At 36.9% G+C, this 24,769-nt stretch overlaps 1 protein-coding gene across 12 annotated transcripts in view; it reads left to right on the top strand.

Moving 5' to 3' along the window:
• The window catches only part of LOC138761844 (PMS1 protein homolog 1-like), a 105,620-nt gene that overhangs the window by 57,591 nt on the left and 23,260 nt on the right, over positions 1 to 24,769 (top strand). For 9 of the 12 annotated variants that reach the window (XM_069934701.1, XM_069934700.1, XM_069934705.1 and 6 more), the window contains 4 exons: positions 2,581 to 2,697; positions 9,125 to 9,247; positions 11,712 to 11,858; positions 17,752 to 18,602. In XM_069934701.1, the coding sequence (XP_069790802.1) occupies positions 2,581 to 2,697; positions 9,125 to 9,247; positions 11,712 to 11,858; positions 17,752 to 18,602 (1,238 nt within the window). Of the gene's footprint in view, positions 1 to 2,580; positions 2,698 to 9,124; positions 9,248 to 11,711; positions 11,859 to 17,751; positions 18,603 to 19,060; positions 19,128 to 24,769 lie in introns of those variants that run through there. The other 3 variants (XM_069934709.1, XM_069934711.1, XM_069934702.1) reach the window with 3 other exon arrangements.

Genomic DNA, 24,769 nt, shown 5'->3' with positions numbered 1-24,769 from the left:
CAAAATCAATTTAATGTCTACTCAAGCATTCCAAGACCATATGCTGTTCTCTATTCAAGTCACATGGGGAGATCAGTAGTAAGTTACACTGTTCTGTTAGTGGTATGGAGAAAGCAAAGTGAAGACATCTTTATAGCAATGTTGCTAAAAGTAGAGTGTCTTCTCTCTCCTTATAAATTGAATGCATGTTCTAAAATGGAACATTCGAGAACCACAAGCTAGCATAGGAACAAACAATTGCCAATGCCATTCTTGCAAGCTTCATCAACATCAACCTTCTGAGATGTGTTTTTCGCATCTTTCTTGATAAGGAGCATTTTTGTCATTTTTTAAAAATTAATCAGCTGAATGAATCTAAACTTTAATGTTCATACATTGAACAAAAACAACAATCTATGATGAAATCATACATTTCTGGCTAGTTACTGGGATTAGAAATAAATCAATCCTAGTGACACTTTACAGATGTCAATTGGTAGTTAATGCTGACTGAGGAAAGTCACTAATCTTTCCCTGAAACCTTGGTAATAAGTTTAGTCCTTCTCAGGAATTTACTAAGTGTTTTGAGAACACCATATTTTCTTGTGGAATAATCTCAGGATATTAGAGGGAGAATATTCATATGATAAACTTTGAATTAGAAATCCTTATTTCATACCAAAGCTGTCATTCAGTAGCTCTAGGTAGATTTGGTTTCATGTGTTTTGATGATCGGGTTTCAAAGTTGCAAATTAATATTTGGATCATTGTCAAACTAAAACCATTAAATTCCATTGATCTTTTAACAAAATTATTCCCTTTGCTACTGTGATTTATGCCCATGTCTGGGTGCACAAACATTTTACCAATAATAGCCAGCAGTAAAGTTAGACAATTGAACCCAATGGCTTATTTCTATAACTTTAGGAGCTGTTTTCACAGTGAAACCACACTGCTTGTTTCTTTTTAATTGCTTTATTCCAGGGTTTGATAGATATGCCATGAACTATATTCCAAAACTTATTTTTTTTATTTAATTGTGGGATTGAATGTAATTTTCCATTTTCTCTGAAGATGGTTGCAACATGAACAAATACTTGTCCTCCATTTGTTGCAAACATTTTGAAAATGGAGAATGTAAAGAACAACACTGCCCTTTGTTTTGCAAAAATACATAGAAGCCCCAGTTTACACAGTAATTCTAATTCCATAGAAGCCCCAGTTTACACTGTAATTCTAATTCCATATTGAGCTAGTAACCTAACGCTAATATCCTGGATGCTAGAATGTGGTTTCATGTCATGCATGTATCAACGCTATTTGTGCTTTCCGGTTATGTTTTCCTGAATAGAGACACATTCACTGAGTACCACGTGGTCCTGGGTGGCTTGTAAATACCATAATGTATGAATGGTGTTACTCCTTTTAGTATTTTTGTCATTATGCTGTTATTTTTTATTGCTGTAGTCAATGTTGTCTAAGAATTGATTTAAAATCTGAAGAAGCCATCAGAACAATTTTACGTATTTCAGTTGTTTTTATTGTTGTGCTATTTTTATTTCCTAAATTCCAAATGACTCAGCAAATCTATCAAAAACGTGTATATCCTGCAATGAAACTAAATACTCAAGACCAGTTTAACTTTGTGTCAAATTAAGGGAATTATTTTTGATTGTCTTGCAATTTTCTATGATTATTATCATAAATGACTAACTTCTTTAATTTGCTCAGACAAGTTCCATTAAAACTCTGCTAATCTACCACATCTAAAACATTAGTGGTGCTGTGTTAGCAGATTTATTAGACTGTCAGGCATTATTCTATTAATATTCCATTTTAAGTCACATTTTTAAGAATAGAGTAGTAGAATAATAATATTTCTAGTGAATGTGTTTATAAAGGATTGTGAATAAGTAACCAGGTAAGTATAAACTGAATGGGAGAGTCAGGGCTACACATGGACCATTTGGGTGCTGGGGCCCTGGTGAGGGGAAGGTCAGTGAGGCAAGCATGACTTGGTATCCCAGATGATAAACTATCAGGGTTGCCAAATGGTCAAATGGTGTTAATTGGAGTTCTTTTCATTTGTGTAGCGAGTTAAACATATTAAAATATTTCTTGTTGATAAATAAGATTGGTGAGGAAGAGTCACTGAGGACAAGGAGAGATAGAGTGAATTTGGGAGGAAATTTCAAAGCTTGTGCCCAGACAGCTGAACCAAAGCCATCAATGGGAATGTGTGAGAGTTCAGACTTTGAGGAAATCTCAGGTGGTTGGAGAGCTGACAAAGTGAGGGAGGAAGCATCAGAAAACAATCTTGATTGAGGTGTTGCTGGATTATGAGTCCGTGTTTAGACCAATGAGCACTGAAAGCTTTGCTTATTTTGAAGCCCTTTTTCTTGTGGTTTGCGTAGAATTTCTTCTTAACCACTAGTCATCCACATCATTGCAATAAACTACCTTTTTGTATTCTTTCCTTGTACTTGTAAAATATGGTGAAATGGGTCTTTCTGATGTGCAATTTTATGAAACTGCAGATGACTTGACTGAAACAGACCTAAATTTAGTGATAGGATTTGATTCCCTGCCATTATATTTCAGGCAGTTGTATGGCAAAAAGCCAAGGTGTCAGATCACAAAATGGCCCTGTTAACAGTTCTAGGAACTGCTGTGATGGTCAGCATGGTACCTATCCAACATCGTGAGCAAGAACCTGAGGTTAGTATAAGGTTACAATGATTATACTGGGAGGTGGGGGTGGAAGAAGAGAGAAAAAAAATCAGTGCTCAGCATTTTGTTGCAATTACCTTAGTCAACAATCTTTCACTTTGTCTATTGTTTGAAAAAATGTTAATATGTTAAGTATAATTTTGCTCAGTATTTTGATTGTACAGAATTTAACTTATGGGAAGTATGAACATTTTTGAACTTTTTGAAATGTTAATCAGTACTTTGGTGGTTTCCCCTTTATTTCTAGCATAATGTTTTACATTTTTAAACATTCACAAACCTGAAATCTGGTTTCTGGAAAAGATTTTTTCCTAAACTTATCAAACTTGTGAAATAATATTGACTTTGCATTCCCTATCAGGGGAGTATTTCAGAGAGCCAGGCAGGCACTTAAAAAAAAATTTGTGAAGAGATGATTAGACAATTGTGCTCAATATATGGCTGAAATTCCAGTTGGGCAAAAATGCTTCACTGTTAAGACTGGAATCAACAAATCATTCTCTTGACATATTCCAACATGTACTTTGTTAAAATAAGTACAGTTTCCTATTAGAAAGTAAAACTAAAGGTCTAGAGAATAAGAAATTTTGTACTTTTTTTTAAAAACAAATTCAGATGATATTCTAAGAGCTGTCTATAATTTCCTGTCATTAGGCACCTACTGTTATCCAGTAAATTTAGGGGCTCCATTTCATGCTGTAATTATGATTTGCATTTCTTTATCCAATTTGTTTTAATAGCAGATTTCAGATTTATTGTCAGAATACATATGACATCACAGGCAACCCTGAGATTCTCTTTTTCTGTCGGCAAGGTAGAATTACCACTTACTGGTAGTGCAAAAAAAACTGTCCACGTGTAAACGAATGTAAACAAACTGCAATAAAGAGAGGAAAAACCATCATTAAAGTGCAAAAGTAAAAGTCCCTGATTGAGTTTATTGTTGAGGAGGAAGGGTTTATTGCTTATGGTGGAGGGGCAGTAATTCTTCCTGACCTGGTGGTGCAAGACAAGGCAATATCATTCAAATAGCTTGCTCCTGGCTTTACCAATGTCATGAGATTTGTGGAAGAGGGTCTTGTGAACTTAATGGACCATGAATGTGAACAAAATTAACACCTTTATGCTTCCTTTGAATGTTTCAAGCAAAGATTGGTGGGGAGAGGGGTTAATTGGGTTGGAAGTGGGAAGTTGGGGCAGGTGGGTGTACATTACCAAATAATATTTGTATGTGCTTTCACTGGGGGTTATCAAAGGAAATTTGTATAGATGAGGCTCCATTTCTTGCAGCCAACAAGGAAAAACTGACAAGAAATTCTTAAAGGAATAAAATCACAAAAACAATAATTACTTTCTGTAGCATTGCATTAAATTCACTACTGAGAGAAACCTGTTTACAGAAGGGTATCACCAGCAACAAGGCTAACATTATTACCCATTTCCACTTCCCCTTGGCAGTGAGCCAACCCTTGAAGCTTGACATCCTTCTGGTGCTGTTAGATGTTGAGTTGCAGGGTTTGGACCCCTCGATATTGAAAGACCAACAATCTATTTCCAAGTCAGGATAGTGTGTTAATTTGTTTAAATTGAATTTATCTATTATTTCATTATTCTTCTTGTCATTCTATGCTTATGTACTCCATTTGTATCTCCATCCATTTGTCAATCCTCCTGGTGTTTTGTACCCACAGTTTATTGTCATTAATTTGATACATTGAGCACATTTAGATACTTAACCAATTTATGCCCATGTTGAAATATGCTACTTGTCAACAAAACAGAGATCCAACAAATTCCAAAGGCATACCACATTTTTGGGCATGTAAGAATCATCTGTATACCCCTTTGTTACCATTTTGCTCTAACTATAAAAGCTTTGAGAGTGTATGTCCATTCCTTGATAAATGGACCACCATCCTTGATGTGAATGTTCAGCAGCCTGCTGATAAAGAAATAAAAAAACAGTAGCCATTTGCCTGAAGAAGGCAGCCCATGTCGATAATGGCTCCCCATCATACTGCTCAAGTTCTTGAAGCCCACCACTTCCAGGTTCAAGAACCGTTTTGATTTGCTACAGCTATTGGACTTTTGAACCTCCCTGAGGTATCCTGACCATAAATTTCTATGACACCATCAAAACACCTTTCTATTGAAACATCACTTTTTTTAAAAACACTAACTGCAACTGTGAATTTTTCTTTTTCTGATTCATGCCCCCATTATGATGCGTGGAACCTGCTCATATTTGATATTGTGTCATGGATGTTTATGATGGCTTTTCTGAAAGAAAAACATTATTCTTAACCCCCTCCCACCACAATGCCCACCAGAAATTCTGCTGTTAAGCTGGTTTCTGGAGTCCAACTGCTCTTTAGCATCTTGGAAAACAAGTTGTTAGGAATTGACAAATGTGTTCTGACTCTAACATGGAACCTTCACTAATTGCAAAAATAACTAGGGAAACATTGAAGCCTGTCATTTATGTTTTAATTTGGTAATTATTTCCAAATATATATAATGAACAATGACAAGCTGCTTATACATAGTGCGGAAGCAAATTATTTTTCAACTGCTAATGGCATTTTTTTTAAAGGGTTTTGTAAGGTAATGTGTTGGAAAAACATGTTTTTCTATTCTGAGTGATTAGATAATCATTCATTCATTTGCACTCCATTCCATTTAATACATAACTCTACATTTTTTTCATAAAGCCTGATTTCTCACCAATTGATATTGTTGGAGATATTTTCTTGTAACAAATATAATCTTAAACCATTAGACTCATTCTTATCATGAAAATGCTAATTTGCTTGATCAGATACAATTCAAAGATTGTTTCATATTCTCTTCATTGGTTTGAAATAGCATAAATACAAAACCAAGCTTCTAATAGTTTAAGTTGCAATTTCTTTCCCCCAAAATAAGTACTTACCCCTACTGGGAAACCTTTGACACTGCCCTCTAACCTGCAGTACTATCAATTTATACAATTTTTCCCCAAGGATTTTGCAACCGACCTCAACTGCTGGCATTTTTCTTGGCTTCAAAAGTGCAGAGAACAAGCTCGGTAAATTTCTTCACAGCAGTATTATAAAGGCAAGTTGAAATCCTGAGTAGAGTTCTACATGGTAGTAACACAACTCTGGAAGTAATTTAACAGCGGCACAGAATTCTGGCCCATTGGTTCACAGGTAAAAGTTAAAAATCCCACCATAGTTATGAAATAAAACTAAATAAAGTAACACTAACCATGAAATGACTGGTTTAAAACCCATCCAATTCACTAATTTGCAGGTAAAGAAAGCTCTTGTCTGTACCTGGTCTATTCATAATTCCAGACTTGCCACCTTTTTGGGCAGTATGGAAGGCAAATAAATGTTGGTGTACTTGAATAATTTTAAAAAAAGAATGGATCCGGTCATGTAGAATAACAACAAAAGTGGTTATGCCAGCTGCACTGAATTTGGAACAAAATATGCACCTCACTCAAAAACTTTAGTATTGGATGTATATAAAAGTTAACTCTTCACTATAGCATCTTTAGTAAAGATGTGTTACTTCTCAAAGTGTTGTAAAACTAGATTTAAAGGTTTGAAGTAGCTCCTGCAATGGAAACTTAAGCTCTCAGCTATTGTAGCAAAATGAGAGGATGACCTCATTTGTATCTCACTGGGTGTCATGACCAAATCCACGATGCACAGTGGCTGAGAGATTGGGATGTAGCAAGATCAGCTGCCACAGATATGAGATCATTCTTTTCCAGTTGAGCACAAAAGAGTATATCAATATGTCAAGTGACAGGAATGGGAGGTTTTGTTGGTGCAGGGTATATGGGAACAGAGGATTGTGGGTGCTTCCTGGTTGATGGCAGCTTATTTCAAAATAGAAAGGCATTATCCAAGATGAAGGAACCATTTGTAATAGCAACTTGTTGGGTGTCAGGAAAGGAACCTGAATGGTCAGAATCTCAGAGGTAACAGCTGATCTCTTTCAATGACAGAATGAACTTGGAGTGGGTATGCATGAAGATGGGAGAAAATAGAAAGAGATGTTAATATTTGCAGATGACTTTGGTCAGTAGCCCATTTAAACATTGACTTTTCACTGATGCTGATCCACAGGTACTCTTGCTTCTTATATCAAAGAAAATGTTCAGCATTTCAAATTCCTAAAAAACAACAGTAAAACCCCTGTTATCTGGAATTTGAGCAGTTGGCAGCGTCAAGCAACCAGCTAAAAGTTGTAAAAAATAAATAGGTTAAAAAAAATACAGACATTTAGAATTGGTGAACCTTGCCGTTAGTTCGTCAATCATGCAATACACAATCTTAAGCAACCAGAAAATTCACTTTTATCTGGCATCTACCAATCAGTATAGGTGCCAGGTTTTGTTTTAAACTGTAATTTGGCAAATGTTTCTACGTGTGATTTTTTTTTTTTTTACATTCCAAAATATTTGTTTGAAAAAATTGCAAAATTTGTACCTATTGCAAGTAGTGATTTCTGACTGTGCTTTAGGTTTGTATTTGATGAGTCCAGAATCTTGTACCAATTCTATAAAGTTAGCATTTCCTTTCTCTGTCCCAGTAAAAAGACATGTTTACATAGATATCCAAGTCAGTTTGTACCATGTTCGTACTTGTCCATTTCTTCCAGAATTATTCATAAATGTTAGCTATTGGTTTGCAATTTAGTAACATTTTAATTTGCTGTAAGTTGATGGAAATAGTTACAGCAAGCAGTAAAACAAAATTTAAGTGAATCATTGTTTCTGTTCCAGTTGGAAAAACAAAGTGTGTAATGGTTGCTCTCTAAAGGGAAGATGAAGAGCATAGGGGGAGGGTCATTTTGAACGGAATCTGTGCAGGCCAGAAATGACAGACCAGCTGCTATTTTTTTTTTATAAATCTTTCACGATGAATGTATCGGTCACATTGTAAACCATTGGTTCATAAAATCTAATTTATCACTTCTGACAGATGTTTTCATTCTGACCTCTGTGTTTACTCAGTAAATAGTTTTTGCCTTTACCCTTTGCCTTGCATACATTCCAGCATTCAGTCACGTGTTGGAAACATGTGGTAATTACTACTAATGTAAACAAATACTAATTTGCACAATTAGTAAAATTCAGATAATGGAAACATGGAGCAAAATAAAAGAAAATATTGGGATACTTTTGGTAAAATTTTACTTTTGGTAAAATTGTACTGCTGGTAATTCTGTGAAATGATACCTATCTGCTTGCAGATATAGTATGTGGATAATTTATTTTTTGAAAAAAATTATTAATTTTCAGTAATAAATTTGTACAGTACAATTATAGAATATGCTACAGAGAAGATAAAGAAAGCATTAAGAGAATAATCATACATATGAATTCCCAAACCACAACCATAATAATAAAGAATGGAAAAACCCTCACCCTAAACAAGGTTGAAAGTTAATATTGATGAGACAAAGTAGCTTACTCTGAAGTGGGACAACATAATGCTAAAGTTTTATATTAATAATAAACCTAGAGACTATTGTAGTAGTCCATGAACGGGCCCCCATAATCTTTGGAATCTAATGTTTGAGTCATTAATTGCTTTTTTCCAAATTTAAAAAGCAGACATTACATCCCTTAGCCATTGTGCATGATTAGGTGGGGTATTATCTTTCCACTTAATCAAAATAGCATATCTGGTCATCAACTAAGTCACGGAGAAAATGCAACATTTAATTGGAGTTGGTAAAACGTCATCTTATCCAAGAGTTCCAAATAGAGCAACTAAGGGATTTGATTCTAATTTTAAATTGAGAATCACCAATAATGTTTGAAAAACTTCTCTCCAATATTTTTCCAAACTGCTGCACATCCAGAACATATGAATTAAAGAAGCATCACCAGTTTTCCATTTATCACAATGAGGATTTATGTCTGAGTAAAAATGAGATAATTTCTCTTTAGATCTGTGGGCCCTATGTACAACTTTGAATTGCAGCAGGCAATGGCGAGCTCAAAGAGATGTAGTGCTATTGAGTTTGAAAATGGAGTCTCAAACTTCATTGGACAGCGAAAGATTCAAAACCAGCTCCAAGGCATGCGTGGATAGTTTTAATGAGGTGAATGTAATATTTGACTTTTTTTTTGCCATAAGGAATATTTTGTAAAAAAAAAATGAGAAAATGCAGCTCTTTCACCTTGCCAGGTTGCATCCCTAAGAGGGAATTAGATAATGGGTCTCTCTTGTGCATTTTTTTGGTTTGACTTCCCAAAATGAAAGATCTGAGCATTTGCTTCTAATTTACCCCTGTGATTCAGATGGCTCTTGGTGGATAATTGTTGCGAACAAGGTTCTGCTCTGAAACATTATGCTAGGAAATCAATTGATTTACTGAATTTGTGTTTTATTTATATCCATATTTACAGATTTTCCTCAGTGGTTTTCTTCCCAAACCAGGTTCTAATCCCTCCTCAGTGAGTCTCACCACCCCTGAAAGAAGTTTTATTTCTGTGAACTCCAGACCTGTCCACCACAAGAAAATATTAAAGGTAGGTGAGCAACTTTTTTTTTTAAACTGAATTTTCTTGTGTGTTCTAAATGTACTTGAAGAATATTGACTATCTTAAAATAATGTAGTTCAATAATCCTCTTTCATGTGTGCTACAGTATTAGATGTATGTAAATCAAATCTTGACATATGATTGTATTTATTTGTATCTCAACATACAAGGATCTGAAGGGCAGTTTGAATTTCATTTTTGTTGTTGTTTTACATACTCCTCGTGTTTGCATGGGTTTCCTCTGGGTGCTCAGGTTTCCTCCATTCCAGAGAAAAGACTTGGGGAGATGGTAGATTGATTGATGACATGGATGTAATTGGGTGGCACGGGTTCGTGGGCCAGAAAGGCTTGTTACCATCCAAATTAAAATAAAAACTTAGTAATTTGATAATATACATGAAAATGCAAAGAGTATTACATGTAACATTTAAGATTTTATTGGAGTTGTGACAATTCCAAGTTTGAAATTAATTGGCTGCAATTTCAATATTTACCCTGAAGACTACTTCAAATATATCTGGTTAAAATAATAACTCATTAAAGTTGGATAATAACTCAATAAAGTTATTATTTCTGCAAGAGGGACTGAATATACTATGTAGCTCCAGTAAAATTTAAGTTGTACCTTTTAAAGGTTTTTTGTGTCTTACTACTAAAAATGAGTAAAATGTCCGTGAAATACTGAGTCAAAAATACTGAGTCAAACACAGATGTGAAGATAAACCGATTGGAAAAGCTATTTATTTATTTATTTAAATCATCGTTTCTTTTGCAAAGTATTGCTTCATTTTATGCCAAAGCACTGGATACATTTCTCAATACTTATTTGTCTGTGAATAACAATTTACTATTTGATCTTTTCTATTTCAAATGGTATGTCTAAATTATTTAAAGTATGTCATTCAGGATGTGAATCCAATTAATTTTCAAACATTTCAGGATCCATGTAATTTATCCAACAGTGGATTTGAATTTTCCATTTGAGTGTAATAGTTGCTGATTTAAAATATTGCATTTTAGCTGCGCGCTACTCGAAGAAAGATGCACATGGGTGTAGTGAGGTATAGCTCTCTGATTTATTGGGGCTGAAGCCCGGCTTTTATACTATTGGAATTCCCACCAGCAGACCATCAATTGGCGTTGCTGCCCGCATAACAATAGCAGGTTTCCCAAGCGTGGGTCCCCTTCCTGCATTCCAATGCCTTCTTCCCTGTGCGCTGTCCCCTAGCTGTTGGCTGTGCAATGGAGGCCAGCGCTATGTTGGAGATGCTGGCCCCTGTGCTGCCTTAGCTGTATGATCACTGGTTTGCTTGCTGGGGCTGGTGCTGCTGAGTGGTCTGCTGGTTCCCGACTGCCACAGCATGATTTTTATTTGCTTGTTTTATTAAATTTTCAAATTCATTTTGGATAGATTAAATTTGGATGGAAACTATTTCTCCAAACTCATTTTTACAAAGATGACAATATTAGATTGTTGTTTCAACATCTAGTGCCTGTTCCAACATTTGGCACATTTTAGTGAAATATGTTGAAAGGACGTGGTTTTGAAAAGCTCTTTGTTAAATATTTAGTGTCAGTAAAGGTGAAAGTGTACTGCATCACGGTTTGGTATGTGGGCACCGATACCTCTGAGCGGAAAGTCCTACAAAAAGTAGTGGATAGAGCCTAGTAAATTAAAGGCAAAATTCTCCCCATCACCAAGAAAATCTACACTGGTGTCGGAGAGCATCAGTAATGGTGAAGGATCCACACTGTCCCAGGACATGGTCTGTTCTTGCTGTTGCAATCAGGAAAAAAAGTATGGATGCCACAAGACTCATCCTATCAGCTTTAGGAATAGTTGTTACCCTTCCACCATTAGACTCCTAAACAAAAGCCAGTCTTAAGGACTCTTTTTACTTTGCACATTACATATTACTAAATATTTATTTTTTTGTGTTGCAAAGTCGATTTTCCATTTCCTTTTGTATGAGTTTTTTTTCTGAGTACAGTTTACACTACCAATAAATCAAAATTCTGCCCATCCTGCAGGAAAAACATTGAGTTGTATATGACCCCCATGTATGTACCTGACAATAAATTGCAACTTTGAAGTTAAAGTTAGCACTTTAAAAATATTTATATATCTAGTTCAATATATATCTAGTTCATATTTTTGCTACTCTGATCCAACTTTATTATGTTGGTTATTCGGGAAAGATGAAGACAAAAAGTCTGCAGATACTGGAATAGCACACAATGCTGGAGGAACTCAGCGAGTCAGGTGTCATCTGTACAAACCAATAGATGGTCAATGTTATTAGCCAAAAACCCTTCATCAGGAGTAAGACAGTCAGCCCGAAAAGTCGACTGTCTATGGATGTTGCCTGACCCGCTGAGTTCATGCAGCACTTCGTGTGTCGCCTCCTGGAAAGATGTTTGATTTGAAATTTCTGTTTGCTTTAATTTCCAGTTAGTCCGACAGTATTACAGCACTCAGTGCCAGAAGGACTCTTCACATACTCGCTATCCAATTTTCTTCTTGAGTATCTTGGTTCCAGCCTCAGTCATAGATGTCAATTTAACACCTGACAAAACCCAAATCATGTTTCAAAATAAGGTAAGGCAAATTAAAAATGTCTCGTGTACAGTCATAAATAGTAAAAACAATTATTGAAATAGAAGATGAAAAACATTTTTTCAGCAAACAGCATACTCCTGTTCGCAATTATGACAGTCCTCGAGTTGTAATAGTTGTGCATAGGTTAAAGATTTGGATACCGTCACAATATTAGGAAACCTCAATGTATAAAACTTGTCATTGTGATGTTTTCACATGACAACTACAGGTTGGATCTGGCCCAAGTTTACCCTATAGATATGGCAAGAGCACCAGAAATTGGCATTTTTTTAAAACTTGTATATTACTGGATAATACCGAGTGACAGTAAGAGTCATTTTGCTAGTTGATCCAATGTACTTTATAAGCATGCTCTTCCTCAAGTGCCTTACCCTCTTGACCATATCACTGCAATAACCCACTGGCCTTTGTACAGTAAACAAGGTATTGGGAATAGGAGAAGAGTGGAGTGGAGAGGAACATTCTGACGGCTTCTGCTTCCACTGACTGTTGTGCCTCTGCCACACCCTTCTTTATTGGCCTGTTGGATGAGCTACTGTGCAGGCACTGCATATTAGAGATTGGTCAAACCACTGAGTTGGCCAAAAATCTTTACTCTCCTTGTACACCTTTGTTTGCTTTTACTCATTCAGCCACCAAGAGAAATGGATTAATAATTGGGATCTTCCAGGGAGGTTGCACAGATGTAAAAGATGTGCAAGTGTTTTCCAGTAATTAATGAAAGGGGATACACAAGTCTCAGAGACCCATTTCAAGGAGCACAAATTTTCTGCAGCTCAGTTTGAACCATAAGTATAACTTCTCATTGCCACCATTGTTGTTCCTCCATCCCTTGATCATCCTCCTTTAATAAAACTCCATTCAGACTTGATGAGCATCAGTGAGTGGATCTCAAAGAGGAATACATGCTCTAGAGAGAAAGAGCAAGAAACATCTTTGATTCACCAAAGTAGTATTTGAAGGACCTTTAACTTGTATCCTAGCTTCCTAGAAGTTAATCCTCTCTGCATGTATCTTGCGTCTAAGGAAGAGCAGGCCTGGCCACCTTTCTGGTATTGGTGAGGAACATCAGTTTCTCTTGTTTCTGGAATATAAAACAATGCCTTTCCCCTATCTCTTGTGAGTGGAATCTTCCATCACCTGAATCAAAGGTGCATCCTATTTTAAATAGACCTTTGGCTATGCCCTGAATTATGATGATGAAGTCTTTATGAAGGACCTCTTCTTAAAAACAGCAGAGGGAAGACGAAATGAATTAGTTGGAGGAGACTTTAATTTCTGCTGGACCCAATACTAGATAAATCAGCAAGAACAATAATGAGGGTGAAAGCAGCAAAAACCACAATTTCATACATGAAAGATCTAAATCTTATCTATGTATGGAGGCAATTAAATCTCTCAGAGAGAGACTACCCTTTTTACTCAAGGATGCATGGCTCACATACAAAGATTGACTTTTTTTTAATGTCTATCCAGTTAAAAAGTGATTAAAAATGGAATATCTAGCTAGGCTTCTATCAGACAATTCTCCATTAATATTAACTATAGCAATAATGGAAAAGCAAGAGAATGTATACAGATGGTTCTCATTACTACACTGCTTCAAAAGAACAGACTTCTGTGAATTTATAAAGAGACAGATAAAAATATTTTGTGAAACAAATCTGTCTACTAATAATAGTTTTCTGATATGGGACATGCTTAAAGCATATTTAAGGGAACGAATTATATTCTATACGAAGAATCTTAAGGAGCATATGGCAGAAGTAAACAGTTTGGAGAAGGATATTAAAGAATTAGAAAAAAAATAACCAAAGAACAGGATTACAAGAAGAATAGATGACTAGAGTATAAAAAGCTAAGATATAGTACATTGCGAACTTATAGGACAGAAAAAGCTATATTAAAAACTAAACAACATACTATGAGTTGGGTGAACGGGCGCACAAAGTTTTAGCTTGGCAGATTAAAACAGGAGTCATCAAGAATGGTAAATGCTATAAAAACAGAAGCAGACACTAGTATATAACCAAAAATAAATTAATGATACTTTTTTAGACAATATAACATGAAACAATACAAATCAGAATTACCAGGAGATGAGAATGAAATGGAAGAATTTTGCTGAATTTCAAACTTCTATGGTTGGAAGAGCAAGAGAAAGGATAGAATTGGATACTCCCTTCACAAGGAAAGAAATTGAAAAGGCCCTGGGCACCCTATAGGCTAATAAATCACTGGGGGAGGATGGATTTCCACCTGAGTTTTATAGACAATTCAAAGAATTATTAATGTCCCTTTTAATGAATGTCCTGGACCAAGCTGTGGAAACACAGATACTCCTGGAGTTATTCTAAACCATGATTATTGCAATGTTACCAAAAAAGAATATGACCCACAAAAAACTTGTCAATATCCCTGTTAAATGCTGATTATAAGATACTAGTGAAAGCATTGACTAATAAGTTAGGTCAATACTTGCCAAAACTGATGCATACAGACCAAGCGGGACTTGTTAAAGGAAGGCATTCCTCAAGTAGTCTATGAAGATTATTTAATATAATACACATGGCTAAATCTGAACCAAATCCATGTATTATAGATGCAGAAAAGGCATTCGACCATTTGGAATGTCCCTTTTTATGTAAAACACTGGAAAAATTTGGTATAGGCAGAAAATTTATAAATTGGATAAAAACGTTATACCATAAGCCACAAGCTAAAATAATAATAATCAGATGTCGGCGGTGTTCCCCTTGACAGATCAAGCAGACTGATGACTCCTGTCCAGTGCTTTTTATTTTAATGATTGAACCGCTGGTGGAAATAATAAGAAGGGATCTGGATATAAAAGAATTCAAAGTTGGGCAAGAAGAACACAAAATCAGTCTATTTGACAATGATGTGCTATTGTATCTATTGGAACCAGCTAAATTTTTGCACAAATTACAAGTAACGCTTGAAAAATATGGAAGCATTTTAGGCCACAAAATAAATATGGATATAAGTGAGATAATGCCATTAACAAATTTTGAATATGAAAGATACCAAAAAGGAAGTAAATTTAAATAGAAGATGGGTGGAATAAAATATCTTAGAATAGCGACTGACAATAACTTGCAAAATCTGTACAAACTAAATTATGTTCCTTCTCTTGGGAAGATGAAAAGAGACCAACAGAAATGGAGAAACTTACCGATTACTTTGGTGGGAAGGGTGAACTGCGTCAAAATGCAAGTGATGCCAAGACTGCAATACCTTTTTCAATTGCTGCCTATTCCATTACCTAAAAACTTTTTTTAAACTACTAAACAATCATATTAGACAGATCCTATGGATTAATAAGGTACCAAGAATTGGAAAAACTGACATGGGACTATGGGCTGGGAGGACTTAGACTCCCAGATTTCAAAAATGTTACCTAGCTGCACAGGCTAGATTCCTCGCAGCCTTCTTCACTGAAGACAAACCCCCCCCAAATCTTGGGTTCAAATGGGAATGTACTCAATGGAGGAGGGAGAACCAAAGGACTTTATCTATAAATGGAAAGTCAAATCACTAAAGCAATTCTAATACATATGATTAGAACATGGCAAGAAATTGATGAATGTATAGGGCAAAAAAAGTAAGGATATCAGTAAAAGCACCATTGTGTAAAAATGTGTTACTGCATATGAACATTGGCAATAGGATATTAAATTCGTGGTATGACAAAGGTACAAGATATATTAAGGACTGTTAATGGAAGGAACTCGTGTCCTTTGAACAATTAAAACACAAGTATGGAGTGACCAATGGGACCTCCTTCTGTTTTCTCTAGCTTAGATCATTCTTAAGAGAAAGATGGGGAACAACGTTGACCCCACCTGAAATTTGAAGATGGGAGTTGGACTTGGGTGTGGTGATTTCAGAAAGATGCTGGTCAGATTGGTGTAAGGACAGCATGATATCAATTATAAATGGACAGGTTCAGTATAATTTTTTTTACACCAATTATATCTTACCCCACAAAAGTTACACAGATCAAAAGCTGAAATTTCAGATGTGGGACTGAAATAGGAACTTTTCTACATGCCACTTGGTTGTACATCAAAGTGAGGCCATTTTGGCAAGAAATCGTAGAAAATTTAACCAGGATAACAGAAGTGGCTGTCATAGGTGACCCTGACTTGTATCTTATTAGGTAATTTCATGCAAATAAGTGACAAATTGACCAAATATTAAATCTCATTTATAAAAATGTATCGTGATCACTTGGAAGTTGTAGCATAATGGACTGCAGAAATAAACAGCTGTATACCCAAGGAAAAAAATCACATATAACTTAAAGAATAAATATGACACTTTTGTAAAGGTCTGGCAGCCATACCTGGACCACATAGGGGCCCAGATACAGTAATAAAAAGGAACAAAAGTATAAAAGTAACTATGATGTATACAAAAATGTAATTTCCCCAATTGTACTCTATATACTTTAAAATGTATGTAAGGTCTGACGGTGAACGGATCTGTATGTATGGAAGGGAGGGACTGTTCTGTTTTTGTCTTTATGTTGTGAGGAAAACGTTTCATATATTGTATATTTAAAATTTTACTATGTATATTTTTTGGGGAAAAAAAACAAAAATAAAATAATCAAAAAAAGACCTTTGGCTGACTGTTGGAAATCATAGCCAGGCTGAGTGGGCTTTATCATTAGTTCACAATTTGAATGAAAATTGGTGGCTGTGATTAGATGATAAGGAATTTACTTGCTGTAAGCAATAAGTTTTGAACTCAAAACAAAAACACAATTGAAAATTTGAGCAAAAGTATGTTTGACAAGGAGATGATCATGTTAGTCGAATAAGTTAGGACCAGGAGTAAGGCACTGGTCCTCCTCAAGCCCTCAACTCTGCAAGATGATGGCTGATCCATCTATCCTAAACTTCACATATTATCTATCCCATGGTAACCTTTCACCTCTTAACAGGTGCCTCTCCAATCTCTACCTTAAAAATGTCCTGTTGCTTTAACATTTTTTTGGAGTAGTTCCAAAGATTTCCAAACCCCGATTTTGGTTGTTTTTTTTTGGGTGGGGGGGCGGGGTAGTGGGGAAGGAATTGCAACTTATTGCTGTTTTATTTCTTTAGCCAGTAACTAAGTGTAGAACAAGCTACCAGCTGAAGTGGTGAATGCGGACTTAATTTTGATATTTAAGAAAAATTTGTATTGGTACATGGATGGGAGGGGAATGGAGGACTGTGGTCTGGGTACAAGTCAATGGGACTAGATGAACCGATGGCCTGTTTCTGTGCTGTAGTTTTCTATGATTTCCCCCTACCCTCCCCCACCTTAATTCCAGGTTCTGCCAGAAGAGGACACATCTTCTCCACATCCATTCAAAATCTTCTATATTTCAATTGTCATCTGTTACTCTTCTAAAGCCTACTAGATTTAAGCCTATCCCATCCAACTGCTCCTCATAAAACCATACATTCCAGATATTGTTTCAATACATCTTCACTGAGACAGGAACTTTTCTACATGCCACGTGGTTGTGCATGAAAATGAGGCCATTTAGACAAGTAATCACAGAAAAATTAACATCCTTCCGTAAATAAGCTGCTCATTCTCCGTACTCCACTCGGTCACACCAATGGCCTATATAACTGAAGCATAATCACTTTTGTATAAATGTCCCAGCAAAAATAACACGCTATGCCTGCATAATAGGTTTTTATGAATCATAATCCAGGACACCCAGATCCTTCTGTATTTTGGAGCTGTTGATCCTTTTGGTCTAGTTTTTGGGACCAATCGAAACCTAATCTTTATCCATAAAATTAATGATGCTCTGTGCAGAATCTTACTATAATTTTTCTCTCAACAGGAAGCCATCTTGTTTGTGATTGAGAAAGTGTTGATTTCAGTTTATGGACCACTTCCTCAACCTGATGAACCATCCCCTGAATGTTCACCAGAAGCTCAACTTGCTGGCAAAGCCAAAGTTAAGAATTTTGATCCCTCACCAACAGCAGAAGCTTCTCTGGTAACTGACACTATAAATACTTGTTCTGAAAACATTATTTTTTCTAATAATACTTCTGAAGTGGCAGTGGATAAAAATGAGCATATTGATATTGATGTAGCAGAGACCAAGTCCAAAGAGAAACCCAATCCTTCTGAGAACATGCAATCAACTTTTGTACCAGAATTTGATGTGGCATTTTCATTAGATGCTGATGGTATTCTTTCAAAGGGTCAACCGGACATTAACAATAGAAGTTCTAATTATTCATCCTTTGTACCTGTGACATTAAATGAAGAGATCTCAGTTGCAAAAGATTCCAATGAATTAACTGCAGATGACTGGAGTAAGGGCATGATGAAAGATTCTTTGGAGCAGGTATTTGCACCCATAAAGCTTTTAGTACCCCAGGATAGAGCTGATCAAGAACAAGTAACTCGTGAGGAAACCGAACAGCACAATCCACCTGGTAATAACCAAAATAGGAATCTGCATATAAATTCTTGTAATGTGGTGCAGGATAAAATTGGACAGATCACATTATACGACTTGATCAGCAATCGCACTGTCAAAAGATCTCTGTCAGCTTCTGCCTTGTTCATGCAAGAAATTCGACCCAAACTGTTAACAGAAAACCCAAGAGCTAATCTGCAAGATGTTAGCATGAAACTTGAAGAGATGTGGAAAAATCTGAATGAGGATGAAAAAAAGAAGTAAGTTTCCAGATTAAACCTTTTGACCTCATAACCCAATAGTTTCCATTCTCTGTGACTCATTGAGCACAGTGAGTAAATCCCATTACTATTTGAAATATAAAGCGGAAAATTCTTTTGGCATGTTAGAGATGCCATGCAGGCTGTATTGTTAAAATATATTATGTGCCTCTTTTCCAGGCTTCTGAAATTAATTGTTTTAGTGCATGTCTTACATTTTCCGTTCACTTTTTCCCTTCAAGCAAATTTCTTTATAATGAAGTGATTATAAATTTTCCAGTACTTTTGAACACATCTTATTCTAAATTAATGACCCGTTGTCCTTTTACAAGATTGTTATTCCTAATGCTTTTCATAAAACTAGAATTTGTTGAGTGGTCATTCATTCATGAAGCAAAGTCATTAATGTTAAAGTCTTTTTTAACTAAATTGTTTCTTTTTGGGATTTCTCTGGCAAGTTGAGTTAAAGAAGAAAATATGCAGATGCTGTGATTGTAGTTTACAGAAAATGCTGGAGAAACTCAGCAAGTCGTGCAGCGTTCTTTATGTGGCAAACTTGCATCACCAACATTTTGGGTCTGAGCCCTTTATCAAGGTATGAGCAAAAAAGCAGCCAGGCACCTGAATAAAATGCCTGTGGTCCTCCCCTGCCCCTCCCCCTACCAGATAATAGGTGGATATGGGGGAGGGCTCAAGAAAAAAAAGCTTAGAAGTGATGGGGAGAGGATAGTTCTCTAAATGGGGAAGGAAAGGGGTGGAAAGCTGGAGGAAAGGAGACCGAGGGATAGGGAAGAGAGGGAGACGGGGAGTGGCCTAAGGGAAAACCAGAGAAGTCCATGTTAATGGTATCTAGTTGGAGAGTGCCCAGACAGAATTTTAGGTCTTGCTCCTTCAACTTATGGATGTCGTTGGTTTGGCAGTGCGGAATTAAAATGTTTGGCCATTGGGAGATCCTATTATTGCTACAGACAAAGCAAAGGTACTCAGCAAAACAATCTCCCAGTTTGCATCCAGTCTCACCAGATGACCCTCACAGATTCACAAGTGGTATCAGAAAAAGGCCAATCCCACTGTTTGGGGCCCCGAATTGTGGTGAGGGAGGAGGTGTGAGCACAAGGGTAGCCCTTCCTGCGGACACAGGGGAAGGTACCAAGGTGCAAATTAGTGGGAAGGGATGAGTCAACGAGGGAGTTACAGAAGGAATGGTCCCTGCAGAAGGTGGAGAGGGGAAGATGTGCCTGGTGGTGAGATCCTGATGTAAGTGACAGAAATTATGGAGTTGAGTTATATTATGAGAAATAACTTAAATGCAGAGACTGGTCAGGTGGTCGTTAATAACAAAGGGAATCCAGTCCTTGTGTCTTATGGCAGAGGGGGCCAGGGCAGATGTACGGGAGATGGAGGAGATGTGGGTAAGGGCTGAATTGGTATAGGGAAGCTATGCTTTTTGAATAAAGAGGACATCCTGGATGTTTTGGAACATCCTAAGTGGAGATGCAATTGAGATGGAGGAATTGAGAGAAAGGAATAGAATCCTTACAGGGACAGGATGTGAACAGTGTAGTCGAGGTGATTGTGGGATTTGGTGAGTTTATATTTGTAAGAGGTGGTGAGCTGCCTCCTGGATTGTTCTTTTTGTTAATTTTATGACCGACTAAAATTTATTTCATCACAAATTGCAGCAAACTCTTAAGGACATGAGAGGAAGAACTAAAGATGTTTTTTCCGCGACCCATAGTCTACTGAGGGACTAGAATTCAGTACCTGAAAGGGTGGTGGAGTCCTGTGTTTAAGTAGATAGATATGCAGTGAATTGCTGTAATTTAAAAGGCTATTAACCAAGAGATGGAAAGTGGAATTAGGATGGATAGCTCTGTCTGACAACACACTCTATGAATTTATATATTCATGGATTAAACAAAGGACATTGATAAAACATTATGAAATAATGGAAACTGAGAATCATAAAAATTGCTGAGATAGATATTGTGTTTTCTATCCCAGAGGGTCATGGGGATTCTTGATAGAAATATTTAAAGAGGAGGTAGATACATTTTTAAAAGATTGGGATATTTGAGGGCTGTGGGGATCTGTACTAAAGAAGATCTAAGATCTGGGATAGACCAGCCATGATCATAGTGGATAACAGACAGGTTTGAGGGGCTAGGTGGTATATTACTGCTCCTATTTTCTTGTGTTAAAACTCTCGAATACCCGTGTGACTCAGTGAGATAATGTGTTACTGAACCATGAATACTAAGAAGATTATTGAGTTATAGAGTTTTGAATATTAAGGAAATCTAGGAATTTGAGGTTATTACAGAAAATTAGTTGATCAGGAATCTTATTGAATTGTGAAACAGACATGAGGAGCCAATTGACGTTACTTCTGCTTTTATTTCTTGTGACTACACTGCAGTGTAGTAAGTGCATTTGTATATATGTCTAATGTGAATGGACATTAATGAATATTGAAAAGCATTATGGTTTATGAACTCCATCTAGTTGGAGTTCTGTTTCCTGCTCTCTCCCCCCCCCCCAGTAGAACCTTACAAATAGCATCCGCTATCAAGATTGAAATCTATACATTAAATTGGAAAGATTCAGTCAACTGAAATACTCTAAACATTATCTGCACAGCTAGTTAAATTATTTAACACTTTCTCCCTTTCCACTCTTTTCACTTTCCCACTGAAAACAATTGTGCATGATAAAGCTTTAAGTTTGCAGAGAGGATTGTGCATGGACCTCCGAGAATTTAGGAGAATCCGATTTCGGATAGTCAGAGTTGTACTGTAAATGAAGTTGGTTTGGGTAGAGCATCAGCATAGAAAATTAAAAGTGGGATTGGCCTTTTGCTGATTCCACTTGTTGCCATCTGTAAGGTGAAGTCCTAACATTTCATTTGAAATTCATGTATAGGATCAATTGTCCCCTGGTGTTGCACTTGTATATTATTAAAAGTGTCTAAGATGGGGGAATCTAATTTTGTTCGCTCTTTTAAAGGGAACATCTTGTGTTGGGTATGGGGGTTGCATGTTTTCACTGTAACTGGAGGTTTCAGTCAGGTCCTCTGATTTCCTGTTGCATCTGAATAATGTGGGGAGGTTGATTGCTGTAAATTATCTTGAGTGGCAGGAGAAAGGGGAATTGAAGATGATGGTGAATGAGCAAGCTGCTGGACTGCAAGAAAAATAAGATATCGGAGAAGGGACCGATTGTTCCACTGGACTTGATCCACTCATTGGTCTCTTTTCATGCTGTGTTAAAGATTGCATTGCTTTGCAGTCAACCATTACCTGTCCTCATCTGATATCCAGAGAATTCTTTCTGGTAGGAATCATCTTTTTTTTCCCCTCCCCTTCTCACTAACAGCCTTTCCAGGATCCTGTGGCTATAATACACAAATGCACAGGAGAAACTCAGTAGGTCGCACAGCATCCATATGAAGTCAAGTGTAACAGATGTTTTGACCCTGAGCTCTACGTAGTAGAAATGTTGGTTATCGTTTACTTCCTCTGGATACTGCATGGCCTGCTGAGTTTCTCCAGTACATTTGGGTATTGCACTTGACCCTAACATCTGCCAATTTCTTGTTTAATTCCCTGTGGCTAATTGTATTGTTTCGAGCAGTGTTTTACAAACTGCCCCTCTAATCACAGAGCACTTATGGCATAGGGATTGATTAAGGTGGTATGTGAGTGGAAAGAAAAAGTTTGAAAACCACTTTTAATTGTACCTAGTTGACTCGTTATGTGCACGGTTCATAACACTAAAGGAAATGGGCCAATGACAATTTTTCACAAGCAAAATATTTCAGTAACAATTCGGTCTATAGCAGTGCGTCTCATTCTTCCCACTCACACCACCTTAAGCAATCCCTTACTAATCGCAGAGCACTTGTGGCATAGGGATTGCTTACGGTGGAATTTGAGTTTTGGGGGGCAGTTTGAAAACAACTGGTCTAGAGTAATGAGGATAGTTGAGATGTATAAATAATTCCATCAGATTTGTTTGCATCTGTTCTGGTTGACATATTATCAAAAATTTTCAGGAAGAAATTCTATCCTTTCAAGTGGAACTGTTTCTTCCTGACGTTTGGAAGCATTACAAGCAAAAGCATATGAAACCCCTTTAGTACAAACACATAAATGTCGTGGTCTTAGCTATAACGCTGTCTCCATAATTTTTCTATAATACTACCCATTCTTCAATTTTTTTAAAATTCTTTCTTTGATCCTGTCTCAGTTCATCTCTTCTACTGAAACTCCTGGCTTCTGAGTTGATGGTTGCTTTCCAAATTCCCCTTGTTGCGGAGAAAGAATTTCACTACTAACGCCAGGATAAGGCTTCAGAAGAGTTTTATTGCAAGGTATCTTGGAGAGCGAACCCAGCACCCAGCCTGGGCCAGCTCTGTAATGCGCTGCGATGCAGCCCAATTTATACAGTGAAGTAAACAAGTGGGTACACAATATCAGTAATTTCACAATGTCAGCAATTTGGTCATATCATCGGAACAAGTTGCGAGACAAGCCATAAACAGTCTTCTGTTATCAGAACTTTGGAGAACTGTGGAACATTGTGTACCTGCAGACATGCCGTAGCCTTGTGGTTTCTGCCCTTGCCTGAATAATATGCAGCTGGCTTCTCATAAGTTCTAATAAACAACTTATGGATGGATTCTTAGCGCTTTGTGTTCGGATTTTCTTCCACACCCCTCTCAAAAATTGCAAATTATTTTACGTTCTACTGCCTGCATCTGAGTGTTCATGTTTTGGTGCAGCCATTTGGAGCAACACTGGTGAAAATGAGAAAAGCAGACAGGGAATTAAATCAGATTCATTTAAAAAATTATTAATTTTAGGCTCTGTGATTGGGCATTTAAAATAATGTGTCTGTTATGGTTGGCAGTATGGCTCAGCTAATAGAACTCCTGCTTCCCAGAACCAAGACCAGGTTTAATGCTGATCTCAGGCACTGGCAATGTGAAGTTTGCATTGTTTTCCTGTAATCGTATGGGTATCCACAGGGTATCTATCTTGTCCCTCTTTTACACTTCTATCTTCAATATAATAATTTCAACAAACTTGTTCTCCATTAAGCGTCTTGGCAAGATTTTTCCTCCCTCTTTATGTAAGCTGGCATCTCTTTCCAATCTAACTGGATTTTTAATTAGGTTAAAGGCACCATTAGCACAGTAAGATTTGAAACATTCAACTGAAGTGGAGGCAAGGAGTGCTAATAAAGTGAAATCTGTAGATAAGGGAGAAATCTTCTTTTCTCCTCCAACGCCCCCCCCCCAAAAAAAAATCTGCGTGAGATAAGAAAGATGCTGTCCTTGTAAGAGGCTAATAATCACAGTCCTGGGGTATTGAAGCAAGAGTTTCTTTGGCTGCCATTTGTTCTTTACAGCACATCACTTACAGCCATTTTATCAGTGACCTTCTCTCCAGCATTAAGTCTGAAGTCGGTGTGTTCACTGATTGCACAGATTCAGTTCCATTCTCGTAAGGAGTTGATCCCCCTGTGGACCAAGTACTGGAAAACATATAGGCGTGGTCTGATGTGTGGTACAATTGTTACTTCCCAATTTGATGCCAGACAATGACTATTCAACAAAAATGAGGCTAACCACTTCCCTTTAACATTCAATAGCATGCCTTTGTCAAATTATTGGGATTGCCATTGACTAGAAACAGGGAGACAAATGTTGTGGAAGCTGAAGTATGTGAGTTGTGTGATGGATTGCACAATTCCTGCTTGCCTAACACCGCCCCATCTATTGCAAGTCTGGAGTATGATGGAATACCCCACCCTGCCTGAATGAGTGCAACTCCCAGAGCAGTCAGGATCATCTGGAACAAATTAGACATAAGCATGATTGATTTGTTTTCCCAAGTGTTTAACCCCATTGCATGACTGCAGTAAGTACAAATTATCACACCTCTTTCAGCAGAAGCCCCCACACCCCAATCTTTCCCTTGCTATGGGATACTTTGCCGTATCCTTTTTCCCCAGGGAGGGGAATCTATAACTAGAGCGTATGGATTTAAAGTGAGAGGGAAAAGATTTAAAAGGGACCTGAAGGGCACCACCTTCACTCAGTGGAAGGTTGGAATATGGTACAAGCTTTCAAAGGAAGTGCTAGAATTGGGAGAAATTGTGTT

Source organism: Narcine bancroftii, chromosome 4 (genome assembly GCF_036971445.1).
Source record: "Narcine bancroftii isolate sNarBan1 chromosome 4, sNarBan1.hap1, whole genome shotgun sequence".
Taxonomy (NCBI): domain Eukaryota; kingdom Metazoa; phylum Chordata; class Chondrichthyes; order Torpediniformes; family Narcinidae; genus Narcine; species Narcine bancroftii.
The sequence above is the reverse complement of the archived record's forward strand: the minus strand, read 5'-3'. Positions and strand labels throughout refer to the sequence as shown.